We start from the raw sequence: 19,583 nt of genomic DNA on the forward strand, positions 1-19,583 counted from the left end.
AGAATGGCATTTAACTAAGTCTCCCCCTGCAGTAGCTGCAGAGAGCCAAATTACCTTTCCACCACCACCTCTTTCTCCTGGGGAGATTGTTTCTTTCTGAGCCTGACTCTTCTCAGTAATTACATGAACACAGCTCCCAGCAGGCACTTACCAGCTAAGCCCAAGGCAGAACCTTCCCCTTCCCTTTCCCTTTAACTGGCACTGCAGCAAGAAAAGATCCAGGCAACTGTAAACCCCAATCTCTGCCAGCAAGCTAGAGGATTGTGAAAAGAGCACCTGAATATGAAAATTAACCTGCTTATCACTGTCAGAAAGCAAAAAAACCCCTCAGGTAAATAAAATCCGGTTATCTTTCAGTGCAAGGCATTTAAACTTGCAAGGAATTACAGGTCTTGTAAATTGTAACCATTGTTTTTATCAGCATAAATCAGTATTAGCATTACTGTCCAGAGCATTTTCAAGTTATAGAAAATTACACTGCAGAAGTTAATAAAAATAATTGCAATATTCACAAACACAGATTTAAGAATCTAAAGAGTAACCTTCTGTCCTCCTGGAAGGAATAGATTTAGCCCCATTTGAAATGTCATTTATAGCTGTATAACATCAGCTATGCAGTCCAGCTGCAGCAATTCCATGTATCCCACCTGTACTTGCAGTTTCCCACATTTCAGCAGCTTGAACTCACCTAAGCATTCTCCAGGACATAATTCCTGATGATCTGCTTCATTTTGAAAAGATCAAGCATTCAGGCTTTCACAAAAAGTTTGACCCTCTCAAGAGTGTTAAAGCAAACCTGAAAATTAACTTGGTGAACTAAAGTAGCACACAGAGCATGGAAAAAGCTTCTTTTGCCAGTTCTTTCTGAATACAAAAGACTTTTGTTCATTAAAAACAATTTATTTGCATGTAAAAGGCTATTCTGTTGAGAGGTGTTGCCTCAGCTGTAGAAAACATAGCAATTTATTGGAACTCTGCTTTGAAAAACCTCTAAAATGCCCAGTATACACATATGCATAGGTGCTCATGAGCATAATTAGAAGGAAGAGAATTGCATTTCAAAACTCACACTGAATTTGTTCTTTTCAGGTTAAAACAGCTGAAGAAATTACAGTAGATGGGAGGGGGGGAAAAAAAGAAACATTTTCCAAGCCATTTCAATTTACTGTAACCAGCTTGTTTCCTACTGGTTTCCTAATGGATCTTTTATGCAGGATTACAACAGCTTCATTTTGCCTCTTCATGTGCTGTTTATGGTATCCAGAAATACTCCTTAATAGACTGGTTAGGTCATCCCCAACACTCATATCATGCTTTCCTTGTGAGTACAGAAAGCATTTTCAAACACTAGAGAGAACTGAAAGGGTCACTGATCTTCATTCCAAACCATTTCCTGTTGTGCCCATGGATGTGCCCGAGGGTTACACATGAACAACAACAGCCCGGAGTTCAGATGAAGAGCTACAGTGATGTCTCAAACCTGCAGATGTACCACCAGGGAGTTCAAAGCAACCACTGGCAAGTATTTCCTCTGAGGAACTCGATCAGTCTCCTCAGTTATTAGGAGAGTAATCAGGAGACACACGTGCTCTGGCTGGCAATGATCTAAAACTGTTATTTTGGCTTTCCAATAGAAGTAAACAGGGAAAACCCGGGCACTTTAAAAGGCACACAATGCACCACTTGTGGCTAAAATCATCAAGTAAATGATGCTATGATTTCGCAGAATAAAATAAATCTCCAAGGACAAACCATTAGAAAACATCTTCCCATAAGTGCCCAGTCTGAAGGGCAAGCTCTGAATTCCTGATGAATTCCTTGCATTCTCAGGAATAGTCTAAATCCAGAGGGAGCACTCAGGAGATGCGTACTTAAATCTGAATAGATTGCAGGATCTGTCCTTGAATATAACTCTTAAATCATGGAACCTCCACAAAAAAAAAGTCTCAGGTAAATGTTCTGTGCCAGCACATGCCTAGATTTTTTTTTTTTTTTTTAGTTTTACTCAGAAAATGTCACTTTAGATTAGTAGAAATACTCTTTACAATGTCTTAAACCATGTCCTTTATGCAGATTTGTAAAAATTTCTTCTCTTTTGCAAATATCAATTAACTTTCTATTTATCATTTGTTCTCTTAAAGAATGTTCAAATCTCACAACCACACTTCAAAAGACTGTGACTACAGTGTCACAGCTGAATGACAAAAAGACTAAAACTTGAGACTTCTTATTTTAAATTTGAAAAAAATAATTCTCAAGAAATCCACAAAGACTATATTTGCATTTTTTTCCAGGATAACTATAAAATGAGTTTCAAAGCATGGAAAATGCATTAAAATATTACTCACAATTAATGGATCTCGTCCCATTGTAATAACAGTTCTGTTCACTGTGCGTAGTAACTGCACCATTATTTCTTGAATATGGTGATAAGTTGAAGCCTGCAAATGAAAAAAACCAGAGTTCTGGTATTAAAATCATATCTCTTTTAAAAGTAAGAAAAAACCAATTATTTCCATTTTGTCAGTTCAAGTTGTACGATGTAACAGCCCCACTGAAAGAGAAACACTAATTCTTCTTGCTTACATTGTTCCTTAGTTCCAGCAACTTCAGTGGAATACTCGTGGCCAATTTCAGTCCAGTTTCACCTCAATCTACTCCACAACTGGTTTTTGTTTCAAACAGTCACTTCCCATCTCTCACTCAAGGCACTCCTGTTCTCCCCCTTAGTGAGTAGTCTGTAACTTTACCCTGGTACAGTTAATTGAGGCAAATTGTCCCACAGCTCCCCACATCTGTCAGTGCTCTCAGGGCAGGCTGGAGCTCAGGAATTTTCTTAGCTGGCAGTCACAAATACAGAGTTATTAAAGGAGAAAGTTGTCTTCATTTAGCCAAGCTGCTCTGGGAGGGCACAAACTGGGGATGGTTGGCCCAAGTACTGCTCTCATTGCCTGAAGAAGGACATTTGATTATTTATTCTAAAACCCTGAGCAAATGGGAACAACCTTATGTTCACCACTTTCACTGACCTTACTCTGATCACTCGACAACTTGGGAAACCAGCATGCAACAAGGAAGAAAAAGTCTAAACAAATTTCTAGTAGAAAAGGATATGTAGCTTCCACCAAGACCCTTATTTAATGTCAGATATCGTATGGAAAGAACACCACAATCACAGAACCATGGCAAGTTCTTCATAACGTTTTAGGTAGCTGAGCCCCAATACCATTCCAGGAGAAACTGTTTCAGGTTCTGTTTTTCCTCTGAGTCAGCCAATGTTTCCTCCATTTTTTCCTCCTGTTCTGATTGCTTTGGATCAGCCCACACACCTCATAACAGGAACCTTCCTCACACCTAGCAATTTATTTACTATTACCATTTAGTCCTCTTGTATCCTTTGATTATGACACATAGAAGCTTAAGTGATCTCTTCATCTGTCACAGCATTTCAGAAGTTGTTATATTCTATAAATGAACAATGTATTTGCAGAATAATTTGTTTGTGTTTGGTGTTTCCTACTTCAAAATTTCACTTTGTCTGGTACAGTCCTATGTTTATAACACGACTACACTTGAGAGTGGCTGCACAGAAGACACATTTGTTGTTGTTAGTTTTATAAAGTTGTTTACCACTATAATAATAAAAAAAATATCAACAGCCCAAACTGAAAAACTGTGTAGCAGCACTTAGCACAGGGATGTAATTAGTTCATTAGTTTCCCTTTTTTTTTTAAATTCAAAAATGAGGGCTCATATAATGTAAGTTAACTTCCACATTCCAGTATGTGCTATACCATAATTAGTAACAGTTCAGAACATTGCATAATGAGTTTTAACATTTAGCCCTGACTCCATCATTAAAGATGAGCTCTATTCTTAATTCACAAGTAGCACATCACAAACCTCTCCTGGAAAGACTATTACATATGCTCAAGCACATAAAGGTTATTTTCTGCTAGACCTTTGAATTTTCAGAGAAACATTAGCAAATGAAATAAAATGGTTTCTTTATGAAACTGAGACTCCCTTTCTTCTTGATAATCTAAGAAACAATTAGGCATTCAATACTGACAATGCAAAATTAACAAAAATTCTTTTCACACATTGTCAATACAAGAGATTTCAGCTTTTATTTTAACTTAAAGCTTCTAGCTCCAGAAGATAGTCTAACAGCCCACTGCAACATGTGCTTTTTCAGATCATATTTCTCTTCAAAAGGATGACATGGGAAAACCCACCATCATTTGGCTTTGTTCCGTTGATTAAGCATAAGATATTTTAGGAGCTAAATTAACTTATTAAATTATCATATATAAATGTTCACTTGGAAAACATTAACTGTATTATTCCATTTAATTAAATATGCTGATCAAAAACATATGTTTGTCTTTGCCGTTGAAAAGATTTTCCAGGTGACCAAGGCATAGAACAATCAGAGTTCATACTCTGCAGGCAGGTCAGCAGGAGGGAGTGTTCTCCCAGAGCTCTAGCACCTTCACAGTCCTTGTTGGGCTGGATGGCACATATTGGTACACAGATTAGTTAAGAGAAAATCCAAACCAAGCAAAATTTCACTCTCTTGCCAAAATATCTGCGCAAGGTAAAAGCAGATAGCTTTGATTTGGTTTTCATCTTCTATTTAAACTACTACAGGATTGGGACAGAAAAAGGAATTCTGTTTCAGAGTCAACCCTGCACTTCAGATTCTGATGGAGTGTTTGTTTATTTGGACAAACAGGGGCTCACTGAATGGCTGCTTGGGAGTTCCAACGTTACACAACCTGTACTCGAGGTACCCACTTGGAAACACTTCTGTGCATTCATTTCAGCTGTCTCTGCTGTGTCCCCTCTCAAACTCTCACCCAGCTCTACTCTCCTCCCTGGCGTGGGGCTCAGTGAGAAACTCAGCAGGCCTTGGCACTGTGCAAGCAGCGTTCAGCAATAACTGAAATTTCATCTCTGCATTATCAGCACTGTTTTGGTCACAAATCTAAAACATGGCACTCTATAGGCAGCCACAGAGGAAATGAGCTCTACACCAACCAGATCCTGCGTGCTCACTCCCTGGTGCACCCAGTTCTGTAACTTGTATTGCTTCTTTAACATACATACAAATAAAGGCACATATAGAAGGATAACAATTTTTTTTAAACCATGGTTCATAATCCTGCATTGTTTTGGCTGAAAAGTCTCCACAGAGGACCTTAAGGTAACAGGCCCTGAAAGGACATGCAGTATTCCTGACTACATTCCTTTGAAACTCTCTTTTGCTAAAGCCTTAAAATCTGCCATAAGTTAGGCAAAAGCTTTAGAAATTTCTTTGCAATTCTAAAATGCTTCCAGGCTTGTTTGCTAGCGTTTGCTAAACAGCTTAAAATGCAACTGCTGCCAGTTATTGACAATGCACAGAACAGGAGAAGATTCTTCATCTCTCTTGCACTTACAGTCTCAGCCAAGATTTCACTGTAGATTCCAAGAGAAAGCATTAACCATTACATTTAATTTTGTAGGCACTATAAATAAAAAATTGTTCTGATTCAGTAAATATTAAGGCATAGCATATATGTTAGATTAGAGACAAAGTCACCTCACGAAGCACAGTCAGATTCCATGAAAAAGTGTTGTAAAGAGGGAAAAGGGAAGTGGTTTTAATTAAAACAGAAACAAAAAGTCATAGATTTCACCATGACCTTCATCAATGACTTGCAGTTCTGAGATTTAACTGTATTTCACAGGTGCTTGAAGCACAGTCTCAAGCTATGAAGCTAATTTTAGACATGATTAAGCCAAAACAATGCCATCTATGTCCAAAAGTTGTTTGCTGGAGAGGAAACTTAAAATCAAATCTCAGCATCTCACTGAGATGCCCAACAGTGACTGTCTAGTCATAAAAATAAACACTACACAAAACAGAGTTTTTAACAACACACTAGCTACCTGCAGAACCCAGCAGTGAGGCAGCAGCTGAAGAAAACAGCATTTGAACACAAGGATCTGATGATTCCCATGTTCCCACTCACTAAACAATGTGAGACAATACAGTAGACCAGAGCTGGTAATACTAAAATATCTTTTCCTTTGACAAAGAAAATGCATTCTTCAAAAATTCTGTAACAACTTCAAAGATCACCTCACAGTACAAATTTTCACCACACAAAACAGAACAACTACTGCTGTTTGTTCTTCCCTGTCCTTTGTGTGCATTTTATTTCTGGTGACTTTCACAGAATAAATGAAATGTAAAAATATCAAAGTTAATATCCAAAAATTTTGAAACCAGGTTTCTCTACTGAGATGGAAAAAACAGAAGGAATAGGACAGGGCATTGGTGTTATTAATATTGTAAAGTGATGCTGCTACTAAGGGCTGAAGCTTTTTCCTCCAGCAGGTCAAACATCCATTTTCTTAGAAAGAGGCTAAGCAATACAGGAAATGAATTGTTGAATGGAAAACTGCATTCATTTTAGGGTTCAAGTGTAATCCCAGCAGAAATTACTTGGTTAATTACCAAACTTATTGTCTGTATCTAGATCACACTGCATATAAAGGCATCTTGAAGGTCAGTGCCTAAACAATAACCTGGCCATATGTGAACCCTCTCCATTTGCCTACAGGTTACAAAGTATTTACCGCTGCAAGGCAAGTACAGCCTCGAAACAAGATTTCTCACTTTAGCTGGAATATATAAATATAAAATTATACTCCAGAGAAATCTGTAGTGGCTCTCAAAGAGAAATGACTGTGATCCTTGGATACTGTGGTGTTCCCCTCCTTTGCTGCTTTTTCCTCCTTCAGATAAGTCATCTCAACAGCAGATTTTCAGTACTGAGGCAGGATCAGTGTTTTGTTAAAAAATGAGATCTTAACCCATGGATTCTCACTCAAGGAAAGAAAAAACTACAAGTGATGGCCACGCATTTCCTGTTGTGGTTACAAATCCAGGTGTTACGGTTAATGACACATCCTTAATTTATTCTAAAATCTGTATTTTCTCTGACCAGCAGTTGTATTGCCAGAGGCAGGCCAGGGTATGGACTTTTTGCAACAGAAGCACCTGGTTCTTTTGTTGATATCCCAACTATCTACAATATTTCTCAGGAATATGATGCCTCCAGAGGACTGATACCACTGCTGATTTAAAGCTGCCCTAAGGGGCTTTTCTCCTTATATCAGAAATGCATCAGTATTCCTTGCAAGGACAATCTGTAGATAACTGTGACCCAAACATCTCACAGATAATCTCCAGTTTACTTTCCTTGAAAGAAACTATTGAAGAAATGCCACTTCTCTGGAACAAATGTCAATATATAATTTTTTTAATGCAGGCATTTTAAATTCTCAGCAATTCTGCTGCTCTGCATAATGTTCCCACTCACACAAAGATGAGCTACAAACCCATATTTTCAGTAGGCCCTAATGAGTCTTTGACATGTCAGCAACTGCTGCTGTGGATGGTAACTGTTAAATTCAAAAATAAACTTCATTTATGTGGTACACACAGAGAGCCCCATCTTACTTTACAATTGTGTTTACCTTTTAAAGGATACAGTAACAAAACTGGTTACTTTGCATTATAGACTTATGAGATGATAACTTCAATTTTTGCCTCATCATGTTTTCGCCATTTCTCTTAAGAATTACATTTCAAATTCAAATGTTCCAATACCTCTTTGGTATCCCCTTGGATCAGTCCCTCCTGAACTGCTTAAGTCTAAACCAATGAGGCAAATAGCTCATAATACACATGGAAAGATTGCCCTGTGCAAATGGAAAAACCTCTGCAGTAACAAAGATTTTTATGAAATCAAGATATATACTGTAATGATTCCATTTACTAGGAAATGATCCAAGGAGCCACAGTGAAAAACTCCCAAAATGACAACTTGCCTTAATCCAAAGTCTGCAAAGTTTGAACACATGTATTGGAAAACTATAGCTGAGAAAAAATCAGCACAGGAGAAATTACAGCTTTCTTAATGTAATTAGTTATGAGGTTTTCTCAGAATAAATCGCTCAAATTATTGAGAAGCTTCATTGAATAACCTATTACTCATTAAAAAGTAACTAAAGGTCAATTCAATATTCTCTCAAATGAGAAAAAAAAGAACCACCCAGATGAAAATTTCAGTGTTCCAAAATTTCAGAAGTCTGAGAAAGAAACTACAGTCTCCAAGTGAAATATAGTAAAGAGTATTCTGTTTTACCCAGACACTGCTGAAAGCAGAAACCATACCTCACCACATTGTACAGCATCTGTGTCAGAAACTACAGGGGCTTTTGTGAGAGCAACAAGATGAAATTTGAAATTTATTCTGAATAATTGAAATAATTATAGAATAATCGAAAATTTATGTTTGGAAGGGACCTTGAAAGGTCATGTAGTCCAACCCCCTGCAATGAGCACAGATATCTTCAACTGGATCAGGTTACTCAGATGTCAGTATTAATCTTTAATACCTCAACTGCCCTTTCATTTAAGTTTATGAAAAATAGGAGAAAAGTTCAATTTGCCACTGACTTGTATTAAATATTTGAAAGAGATTAATCATCATCAATAATTTACTACCTAATCAGCTCAAGCTTTCTACAGACTTGGGCTCTCTATATCATCATCATCAATACTTACAGGGTCTTGACAGCTCAGAACCTCCAGGATACTATTAAGTAATTCAACGCAGTACTTCCTCTCTTGGACCTGGAGCTGCTGATCCTCCTTCTCTTCCAGTAATTCCCTCAGCTCTTTTGTAATCACAGGAAGCAGAATGTCCCTGCATTCTGAAAGAAAGCAAATTATCTTAACAACAAATATAAATCAAATACTGTGTGCAAATAAACCCTCCCTCAAACAGTGAAACACAATATGCTTCAACAGCCACAGTCCCAACGTGGAATTGCTGATTTTCCAATTGTGCCTCGTTAATATTCCATACTTGTGCGGTATTTTCATAAGTTAACAGTATTTTCATATATTAAAACCGAAAGTTCCTGATAAAAATAGTTTTCTTCACTTAAATTCTGAAGGCTGTTCAGCTTATATCAAACACTTGGGGACAAATTACTCACTTACACACAAAGCGTCTGGAAATTAATTGTGTTTAAGTAATGACAGGATTTTAATGTGAGAAAATTACTGCACTTATTAACTTATTTCTGAAAATAAGACTCAAACAGCAGAAGAAAAGTGTTCTATGTGCATCATTTTGAAACATATCTTCTAAAGGCACATAAAAGAATGCAGACAAAGAGAAGACTCTAATGAAAGGCCTACCAAGATTGTGATAGTGAGAGCTGTGCATACATTCATCCTTATTTAAATTTAAGGAAGCTGACACAAATATGAAGTTATGTTTCAATATCACCCATACATTGACTTTTTAAGAGAGAGGTGCTTATAGGAAATGTCAGGAGTACAAAATACACAAATTTGATAGAACTTTAATGAGAGCAATATCTATCTAGGAATAAAAAGTATCTTTTATTTTTTAAGAATGATTTGGAGCACCTGGACATACACTGCACTCCCTGATAAAGCAGTGCATTGTGAGACATGGTGAAACTGTATCCATTGTGATTTAAAACAAGCCAGGGGCTCAGAATCCCCCCAAAATAAAGGTGCTAGTACATACAGAGAGAAAGGAAAGAAAGAAAGAAAAAGAAAAGAATGGAAAGTAGATTATAAATGTCTGAATTTTGCAGATGAAGCAACAGAAGCAATCCATGCAGATTATTCTTATTTGAAGTAACAGCTCCAAACTAAATGAAGCCAAGAGCTTTTAATCATGTCTGAAGAGCAGCATAATTTGTCGCCTCAGAAAGCATCTCTACCCTTGGTAACTATTTCTATAATACTTATTCCAAGCTACAAGACAAATCTAACCCAATGACTAAGTTACAAACTCACCAGTAAGACAGCAGTTAAAGAACACATATCAACACGAGCCCTGTTTGAACAGCAGCATAAAAATGAATTTCACACAGCCTACAGTTCTTTATGTGCCCAATTCTGCACAGACACACTTCCTGCAGGCTACAGATGCCCCTCTGAAGCAGAAACCAAAGGGCTGTGCTCACAAACCACATAGTGGAGCCCAGCAGCAGGGGATACCAACACTCCTAAAGCACTTCTGTGTGGATTTGTGCTCATGCAGGCAGAGAACACCTGCGCTCCAGAAGTCAGTACTGGCAGCTGGTCACCAGCTGCAGACAGCAAATACTACAAGTTTTCTGAAACTGAGATGTAATTCAGTAACTAGCAAAAACTTTCTTGATTTGCTCCTACAAACTGCTTCTAACTCATTGTAAATGCAACAAATCCAGTGCTATTAGCTTAACTAAAAACTAAACCAAAGAAACATCATCAGCAACCAAAAAAGTTACATGCAATACCTTAAAAACTTGCTAAAATGTGATAGGAACTTTTTAATACAGGGTTGATATATTCAGTCAACAAATAAGTGCAAATTATAAAATAGATTATTAGTTTACTACTTTTGAAAAAGCTAGTAAACAAACTTAAGTTCTGTTTTCATTATTAGCTGTGGAGACTGTCCTTCAACAGTTATCCAGGTTATCCAGGGGGAAAACAGTTCCTAGTATGATCAGTTCAGAATTCATTCATCAAGATTCTGACCACCCCAAAAATACTTAAGCTGTATTTTGATATAGCATTTATTGCTAACCTAGTTCCATTTCATGGTGCTTACGAGAAGGACCGTAAGTGCAACAGTCTTACTGAAAGATGGCACACATTTAACACATTTTAAAGTGGATCAGATGAAATTAAAAAATGGACTCACAACCCAAGCAAGCAGTTGAGGCTGGATATAAGGAGAAACCTCTTCCTCACACAGACAGCCAAGCAGTAGAACTAACAGGTTGCACAGACTATCCTGGAAAAACCTCGTCTGACCTCACAGCTGACCTCATGCTGAGCTGGAGGTTGGGCTGGACACATTCCCAGATTCCTTCCAACTCAAACTATTCTATGATTCTTGATTGCTAAAACTGCTAATCAATGGTAGTGTGGCAGTAGCTTGGTGCACTGAAAATATCAGTTTCTAATCCTCAGAACCTTAACAGAGCAGACAAGTATGGGTAACGAGTAAGCAACACAACACAGTAAAAAAAAAATCACAGGAGACTCTGAATCTCTGGAAAATGAACAGAGACTGTCAGAAAGTCAGGAACAAAGTTACATATATTCCTGTGTACATAAATGATGACATTTTTGGGGCTTGTCATTTTTTTATCTGTGGACTCAAACATCAAGGTATCCTATATCAGAAGAGATGATATCAAACTCATTATTCTAAAGACAGGTAGGAGAAACCCAATTCTTGCCATTTGAATCCCTAGCATTTGCACAGCATCTGTAGTGAGGCGTAAGAAATGTTTCACATATATGTAACCTGTATGAAAATACACATGCAGTAAAATATCTCTTTTCTGGTCTCCACTCTGCTCCACCCCCTGTTCCCTTCCAGATTCTCTGACTGTGTGCAAGATATGCTGAAGGAAAGATTCAGCACAAGCTAAACCCCATTTCTCCTACAGCATTGTGGATCCCATATACCAAGCAAACCCTCGGCAGTAAAACTCATCCACATCCCTCTCCATGCCTGTCTGCAGCTACAGCAGAGTTCTACCCATGGCAACACTGTGCCACAAGTTCTCAACTCTCAACCTGGTCCATATAAATTACACTTTGTACAGGGATTCATAACTTACTCCAACAATCTGAAACAACACAGTAACAGCTACACCTAATACAACACGAAGATGAACCTATTTAGACAAGCACATCTAACTAATCTGGAATGACAAATAGAAGTACAGATTCCAAATCAACAGTATGTAAGAAATTTAGCTGGCAATTCTTTCCCCATAACTACCATTCTTAAAAATAGTGCCTTGAAAACACTTCCACTTCAAAAAACATCACTAGGGAGTGCTATGCTAACAGGCTGTTCATAGCAGCAAAGTTCAAAGTCACATCACATTATGTGACATCTCAGCCACTTTTCACCTCTCACAAAGAGAATGGAAGGTTCTTGGCACATTCTGGTTTCACATCTGCCAGGATAAACATACTTACTGCTCTCACTCCTTCAAAATAATATCCAGCTCAATTTTAAGCTATTAAGATGTCCCTTTGAACTGCCTGACAGCTAGCAAATATAAAAATTCCTTTTGGGTAGCTTTCAAAGTTACAGGGAGCAACTGGATAATAAAAACCTGTACCTAATGAGCTTATTTTCAAAAGTAAAGTAAGAGACTAAATTGAGCAAAGTCACTGATCAAGAGGAACCCTGTCTTTTAGATAAAGTACATTTTTAATTTGTCTTCGTATAGAAAATAAAACCCTGGGATTCAAGGTAGGTGTTATGAAAACATTAATCACCAAATTACTTGTGCCTTCACATGTCAGTGACACCCATTTGCTCAATAATCAGGAAGCATAGATGAGATCATGACTAACAAGTTGCAGTGGACACCTTAAAGAGGAGTGGAGGCAAGCTTCACTGAATTTAAAACTCCTCCATACAAGCCTTCAGAAGTCAATTAAAGCTTCCTACCAGAATGCAAAATGCCTGCCCTTGTCTGTAACTCATTAAAAACCACACATGTGTATTTTAGTGAAAGAATCAAGTCTTTGACATAATTTTTCTTCCATATAAAGCCATTCCATACTCCTTAAACATGGAGAAAACAGGGTTGCTTGCATAGACCAATTTTCCTGTTGTACTGAGACAACAGTTGAGGCAGAAAGTGCAATTGATTTCCTTCAGATTTTAGAGCTAATTACTCTACAAGCTTCAGTACTCCCAGTTGTACTTTACAATATAAATTAAAATTGGATCCATATTTGATACATAGAGAATCTCTTAAAAGGACAAACTATGCAGCTGATCAATTATTTACAGTGCATTTTCAGATGTGGACAATGTTGAAACATCAAGCCACACGGAAATTCAAGGTTGTTTAACTAGTCTTAGCTAAATTGTTTCCTTAGGGGGAAAAAAAAAAATCAAACTTGCCATTGATAATAATACAAAAAAATCAATAGGTTTTAGCAAGAAAATTCAATTTTTGGTGTTAATTAGTTTGGCTAATATTAAAGCTTTATGTCTATATTTTTTGACTGGCTGCTAGATAAACTCAGCTTGTTAGTTAGTACAGGAGAAGGAATTTTATAATGCACTTCTAGGATATTATTGATGAATAGAAGAAAAAGAAAACTAATTAGGTTTTATAAGACACCTAGCAGTTGAAGTCATCTCATATGAGAGTGTAATTCCAAAATGTTCTGAAAAACACACAATCAAAGCAACTGGAAAAGACCTGTATTCATAGCAAGGAAGACCTGATCTCATCCTGAGCCTGCAGGTGGACTAAAGTAAACATAAACCTGTAGTCATGTCTTTGTATCTTTGAAAACCCAGTAAAACTATTTCACTAGAACATTACACAAAAGATGAAATCCTTGTACTGTCTTGGGACAAGCAAAAGTTTATTGAACCAGTACACAAGTTTCAGATTATAATACTAAGGTATCATTGCACAAGTTATGTAAGGAAAATGAACCAAGTTCTTATTTAAACATGAGCAATTCAATGGCCTGGGAAAAGGAGAAAAAAATTAAGAAAATTGCGGACGACTTCAATTGAGAAAAATAGCCAAAGTAAAATTTGATGTTGTAGTTGATGATTTAGACTCATCACTGGATGCACCCTCAGCAAGGCTGCAGATGACACTAAATTGGTGGCAGGAAGGCTCTGCAGAGGGACCTGGACGAGCTGGATCAGTGGGCCGAGGCGAGCGGGGTGAGCTTCACTGAGGTGAAGTGCCAGGTCCTGTGCTCCGGGCGGGAAGGGACCTGGGGGTCCTGGCTGACTGTGGCTGAACATGAGTCCAGGTTTGCTCAGGTGGGCAAGAGGCCAAGGGCACCTGGCCTGTACCAGCACTGGTGTGGCAGCAGGACCAGGGCAGTGACCTGTGCTGGGCACCATTGAGGCCACGCCTCGAGGGCTCTGCCCAGTTCTGGGCCCCTCAGGCAAAGAAGGCACTGAGGGACTGGAGAGGGGGCAGAGAAGGAACGGAGCTGGGGAAGGGTCTGGAGCACAGGTCTGATGGGGAGTGGCTGAGGGAGCTGGTGGGGCTCAGCCTGGAGAAAAGGAAGCTCAGGGGGGACCTTCTACCTCTACAACTCCCTGAGAGGAGAGTGGAGGGAGGTGGGAGTTGCTCTCTCAAGTAGCAAGTGATAAGCAAAAACTGTCTCAGGGGTTGTCCAGCCCTGGGACAAGCTGCCCAGGACAGTGATGGAGTCACCGTCCCTGGGGAGATTTAAAAGATGTGTGAATGTGGGGACGTGGTTTAGTGGCAGACTTGGCAGTGTTAAGTTTACAGCTGGACTCAATTTTAAGGGTATTTTCCAGCCTAAACAAATCTCTAAGTCTGTGATGAAGCAATTCACATTCTCACACCTCCTCCCATGCCCCAAGAAAGCTCAAGACAGACAAGGGAGAGACACAGAGGGGGGAAGATGCCTATTTAAGTACTAGCTGCTTTCTTTTCAGCTTGACAAATAATGTAAGAACATTCCCAGCAACGTCTATTCTTCCTTAATGTTCAAAAGCATGAAAAAGCCCAACTGTTCTGACTGTTTTTTTCTAGCTGCCCCAAACTTTATTTGAACTGATAAAACATCAACATACAGTTTGAGCATCTTGCATTTTCTTCATCAAGGTCTGTTAAAAGACTTAGTATTATACATATTCATCAATTTCAAATTCCAACACACTTCTTAGAAAGGTTCCCTGGCAGCACCTTCCTGAATAAGGAGAGGTAGATTCTTTGTTGTCCAGAATTAAGCAGTTATGTATTTTGTATTTTGGGTTTGGTTGGGTTTTTTAGCCCCTCTATTCACCTTATTCCCTTTGGAAGATACCCAAAGATTTCTTATGTACCAGGTAAATGAAATTCAAACTCTTAAGTCATTAATGCAATCATGTCATTAAAAAAGACATTTGGGTCTCCTTCAGCAAAAATTACAGATGGGTTTCATTCCTGACTGCCTCGTATGTGCAGCCAAAATGGTAATAAAGATTTAACACCACTTTTGTCTCCCTTAGGAAATACTACTCTTGATTCCCTGGCATGCCTGTAGTCATATCCATCTGTTAGGATGGCTTCATGCCCACTTAAAAACTGGCATGCCAGTTTAATAAGGACATAGGTGTCATCTGAATACAGATTTAGAACAAAGCCTTAAAAATAAAGCCAGTGAACAACATTCTTCCAATGAGGTGAGACTTCTGATGGCAGCCAGCGCTCAGTTAAAGCATTGTGCTTCCTCACAATGGACATCTGTTCACAACTGCAGCAATCTTCCTACTAAAAGTCTTCCTTCTTTGTTATTTGCAATTTAACTCTTTGCTTTACTGGGAAGCCCCAAAGTAGCGATTTTAAATTGGTATATTTTCCATTTGTTGTTAAATCTAAATTAAAATTTCACAGCTCAGATAAGAGCCACAGAAAGGGAAGGTACCATAGGTCACCTACAGATCCTGACAGCACTGCAAGATGCAAATTCTCTTTGCCCGCTGGCCTCTAATAGGAACATGAAGGAAGGAGAAACACAGGAATCCTGTGAGGCCAGCACACAACACCTGCTGACTGTTCAGTGTCAGCAAGTGAGGCAGGAGGATACAGAACAGGTACAGCATCAACAGTCCCAGCACACCACTGACACCAGGAGCAGTTGCAGAAGTCTCTGCCTCCCAGCTTCCAGGCATACGTGCAAGTGTCTCCACTCCTGAGGGGCTGAGTAAAGCCAGGCATTCCAGGACAGCCAGGACTTCCAACACCACCCTGCTGTAGCCAAGACAGCATTTTCAGCATTTGGTGCCTTTTCCAGCTTGCAGTCACTGCAGTCTGCCAGGCTGCAACACAGCCTTGTCAGCACATCCTCTCTGGCAGATTGAGATCTTTACAGTCCCTTCCAACCCAGGCCATCCTATGATTCGGTGAATTTAGATGAATTCCAACTCACCTATTTCCTCATTTCATTTTACTGACGCCCAATATGTGTCATTATCAACTGCTTTAATATGTTTATGGTCTGCTTTTTCTATTTGAAGTAATCGTAAACCACGTTTTACATAAACATCCTGAAGTTCATTGTTAAAACTAGTTCACCTAACTTGCTTTCCCTCTATATAACAAGATTTTTAAAAAATGCAACTAAAAAATGCCATAATGGGTCAAGTCTAACAAAAAGTTATCAATAGCAATATCGAGCATGTCTCCTACTCCTCCATAAACACAAGTAATGGCTTTAATCTACATATGTCCATCACAAATGTATGCAGATAAATACCTACAGATATGCTTATGCCGTACTCATCTATATCAAAACATTGCAGGAATAGAACTGGCAAAAAATGAATACAGCACTTGAAGTGATGTTTTAGAGCTAATGTACCCCCGGAAAAAAACCCCAATAAATAAAAAAGCTAAATATGAACTTTGAGACTGAATCTACAGGCAAGACTGGGTTTCAATACAGAACCTTTTTAAAGGAATTTATGAACAGTGACTAATTTCAATTTTTTCCCAGTAGCTAAAAACAGGAGAGTGACATGCACTAATGATCTCCTGTGTTCAAGTAATTTAAAATGTTGAGAAGTTTTTTTGAACACAGGAAGGGGGAAAAAAAAAATCATAGAAAACCCCCACAAATCTGCAAAAACTTAGGCTTAGGAACTCATATCAGTAGGAAGTAGATTGTAAGATTATAATAGTAAAAATCCATATCTGCAACTCAATCCTGACCATAATAATGACACTGAAATATGCTTAATCAGAAATTACTCCTCCTTCTACTCTGTTTTTTAAAAGTTTTTTCTTAATAATCCTGAAGGTAAAAACAATACACTCTAGCAACACAAACTACCAACAATATTCAATTCTTGAAACGAAACAAAGTATTTCACAGGTAAAACCCAGTAATGTACACGAGTGTTAGGAAATCAATGTAATTATGGGTGTGTGTAAGTACTTCTCTTGTTTAAACAGTAATAGAATAGAAAGAGTTCTTCAGTGAGGAAAAAAAGCATTGCTATAGTCTCAGCATTTCTTCTGGCATCTGGCAAATTAACCCCTGGTGCTAACATATGTCTCTTGCTGCTGTTCTTCCAAAATCAGCAAGTGGTTTGCATATGCTGAACATGCAGCAGCCGTGTCTGGAGCCACAGTGAGCACAGGGCCTGCATTTCCAGCCAAGACACTGAAACTCGATTCCCACCCCTGCCAGTGACCATCTGTGCGCCCTACTTAGAGCTCCTGGTCCTTGGGGTAGATCTCTGAGCTCTGCTACAGCACAAACCCCTCACCAGGACTGGGCAGTCAGGGAATGCAATGTCCAAAGCACCACTATCGAAACAGACACATTTTATCATGTGTTGAAGCACTTTACATTCATTTCACACCAATAAAAACCAGTTCTCCCAAGGCTACTCATTTACAACTTTCAGCATAGTGTCAGTAAATATTCCAGGGCCATCTTAGAATAAACATCTAGATCCTATAAACTCAGCAGCACTAACTACAATAAAAACTCCATGTAATTTATGAACAGCTATATCTTAATTTGTTGCTCTCTCAAAAAACAGAGAGATAGTGGGGGAATTTTGGCAGTAAGTTTCCTAAAAACAAACAAAACAGTAACTCCTGAAAACTAGTTTTACGTAGAAGTTAAACAATTCAAACACAACTTTTTCACAACAGGGAGGAATAATCCATTACATCCTACTGTACAGGGTGGAAGATATGACAGGAGACAGTTTCTTCCATCATAAAAGAGACTCTAAAATCCCATTAAAGATGCTTATATGAGACAACGCAACCATTTCTTTAACTCCGGTATTTTAAAATAATAAAATATCAAGTAATCTAGAAGAAAAATGTCAAAAATTAGGCAGATTTCTTGTCCTCTGACCAAAAAGGAGTTACTATTTTCTAAACACAAAACTGCATAAAAGTCTGCTCACACATCCTGTTAGAACATTCCTAAATGCTACAGTGAAAGTGTGCAAGCAGCAGAAAGCATCCATCCTCCTACACTCAGCCCCTCCAATACCTGCACCACCATAACCTCTCCAAGCTGTGTTATAGTTACAGAGTGGGAGCAAGAAATCAATGCCTCTATGAAAAAACTGGCAATGTAATTTAAAGGCTTCTAAAAGTGCTTTAGTGCTACAAGGCCTTTGAAGATCAATTACAGCAGAGGTGCACGGGACCACGTTTCCTATCTGATGAAAGCACTCCCTGAGTCTACAGTGGAAACTTTTGAATGCCTGGGAATACATACCAATAAATTCAGTTCACCCTCAAGGTTTCCAACTTCAGGTTCACATGCAGCTTTATTAAATAAAGACAAATTTCACTGGCTTTTTTTTTTATTATTTTTTTGAAAATACCTTCCTGTGTTTTCATAAGTCTGCTTCTTTAGAAAATGCTGTGAATATCAATGGGTCAAGGAATAGAAGTGCCAGTATATGCAATCCAGTTGAATTGTAAAGACAATACCTCTGGGGATGGATGTAAATTAATTGAACTGGAACTGCCATGAACTACCTGGAAAGAGAATAAAGTCTGGAGGAATAGATAATCTGAAACACGCAAATTAATAGACTTCGCTGTAATTAGCAGTGTAGTTAAATACATTCCATATTCATGGCAGAAAAAATGCTACCTGTTGTAGATAAATGTGAACTTTAGTTAATGATACTGTTGGCAATCTTACCGTAATTATCACGCTGCATCCTATTCTGAGATAGCCTACATGTGCTTTCCTTCTTGTAAATGACCTTCCAGCTCATTGAGTGCAGTAATGAATCAGGCGGCGTCTACACCCTACACACACTTGGTTCTCTATCCAATTAATTTTAAAATCAATTGTATTTGATGGAGAGCAAAAAAAGGATCTTTAGAATTTTCTATTTTAAGCCACAGCGATGTAAATGAAAAGAGATTTGTTTGCTGTTTACCATGCACAGTATTACAGCAGCATGGTACAGAAATGTTTTCATATCACTATAATATTATAGATTCTTAATTGTGTATTGGTCTTTTCACATTCTCCAGTGCCTGCACTTAAACATGATGTGGACTTCTCCCCCTATGGTAATTACAATGTTAAGGCTGAAAACAAAACATAAATGCAAATAATCAAAAAATATCATTAAGATAAAAAACACCCTGTAATTATTACAGGGATGATTTTCTGCCATTAGTGGTGCAGGGGCAGTTGGGTGAAAAGAAAGGTATAAAGATCATTACCAAACAGAGAAACTCCAATATTAAATGCCCTAAAAGGTACTTGGGTAACACCCCGAGGCAATAGTAGCATTGTTAGCTGGCCATTCCGTGTTAGAGGAATGACAGCTTCATGGAATGGTGTCAGGAAATGGAAAATGTATTTGCAAAAGTCTATTTGGTCCTGACCAGATTGCACCAAGGATGGTGTAAAGGTATATCTGCCACTCCAGTAAGGAAAAAATAAAATAAAAAAGCAGTGGTTT

At 38.3% G+C, this 19,583-nt stretch overlaps 1 protein-coding gene across 1 annotated transcript in view; it reads right to left on the reverse strand.

The window, feature by feature from the left end:
- The window catches only part of DOCK2 (dedicator of cytokinesis 2), a 157,260-nt gene that overhangs the window by 92,296 nt on the left and 45,381 nt on the right, over nucleotides 1-19,583 (reverse strand). The window contains exons 26-27 of the mRNA XM_042025374.1: nucleotides 8,627-8,775; nucleotides 2,349-2,441 (exon numbers count right to left, since the gene is read on the reverse strand). Of these exons, the coding sequence (XP_041881308.1) occupies nucleotides 2,349-2,441; nucleotides 8,627-8,775 (242 nt within the window). The remainder of the gene's footprint in view (nucleotides 1-2,348; nucleotides 2,442-8,626; nucleotides 8,776-19,583) is intronic.

Source organism: Corvus kubaryi, unplaced genomic scaffold, assembly GCF_017639235.1.
Source record: "Corvus kubaryi isolate FWS band 111438036 unplaced genomic scaffold, C.kubaryi_AGA036_p1.0 37270, whole genome shotgun sequence".
NCBI lineage: Eukaryota > Metazoa > Chordata > Aves > Passeriformes > Corvidae > Corvus > Corvus kubaryi.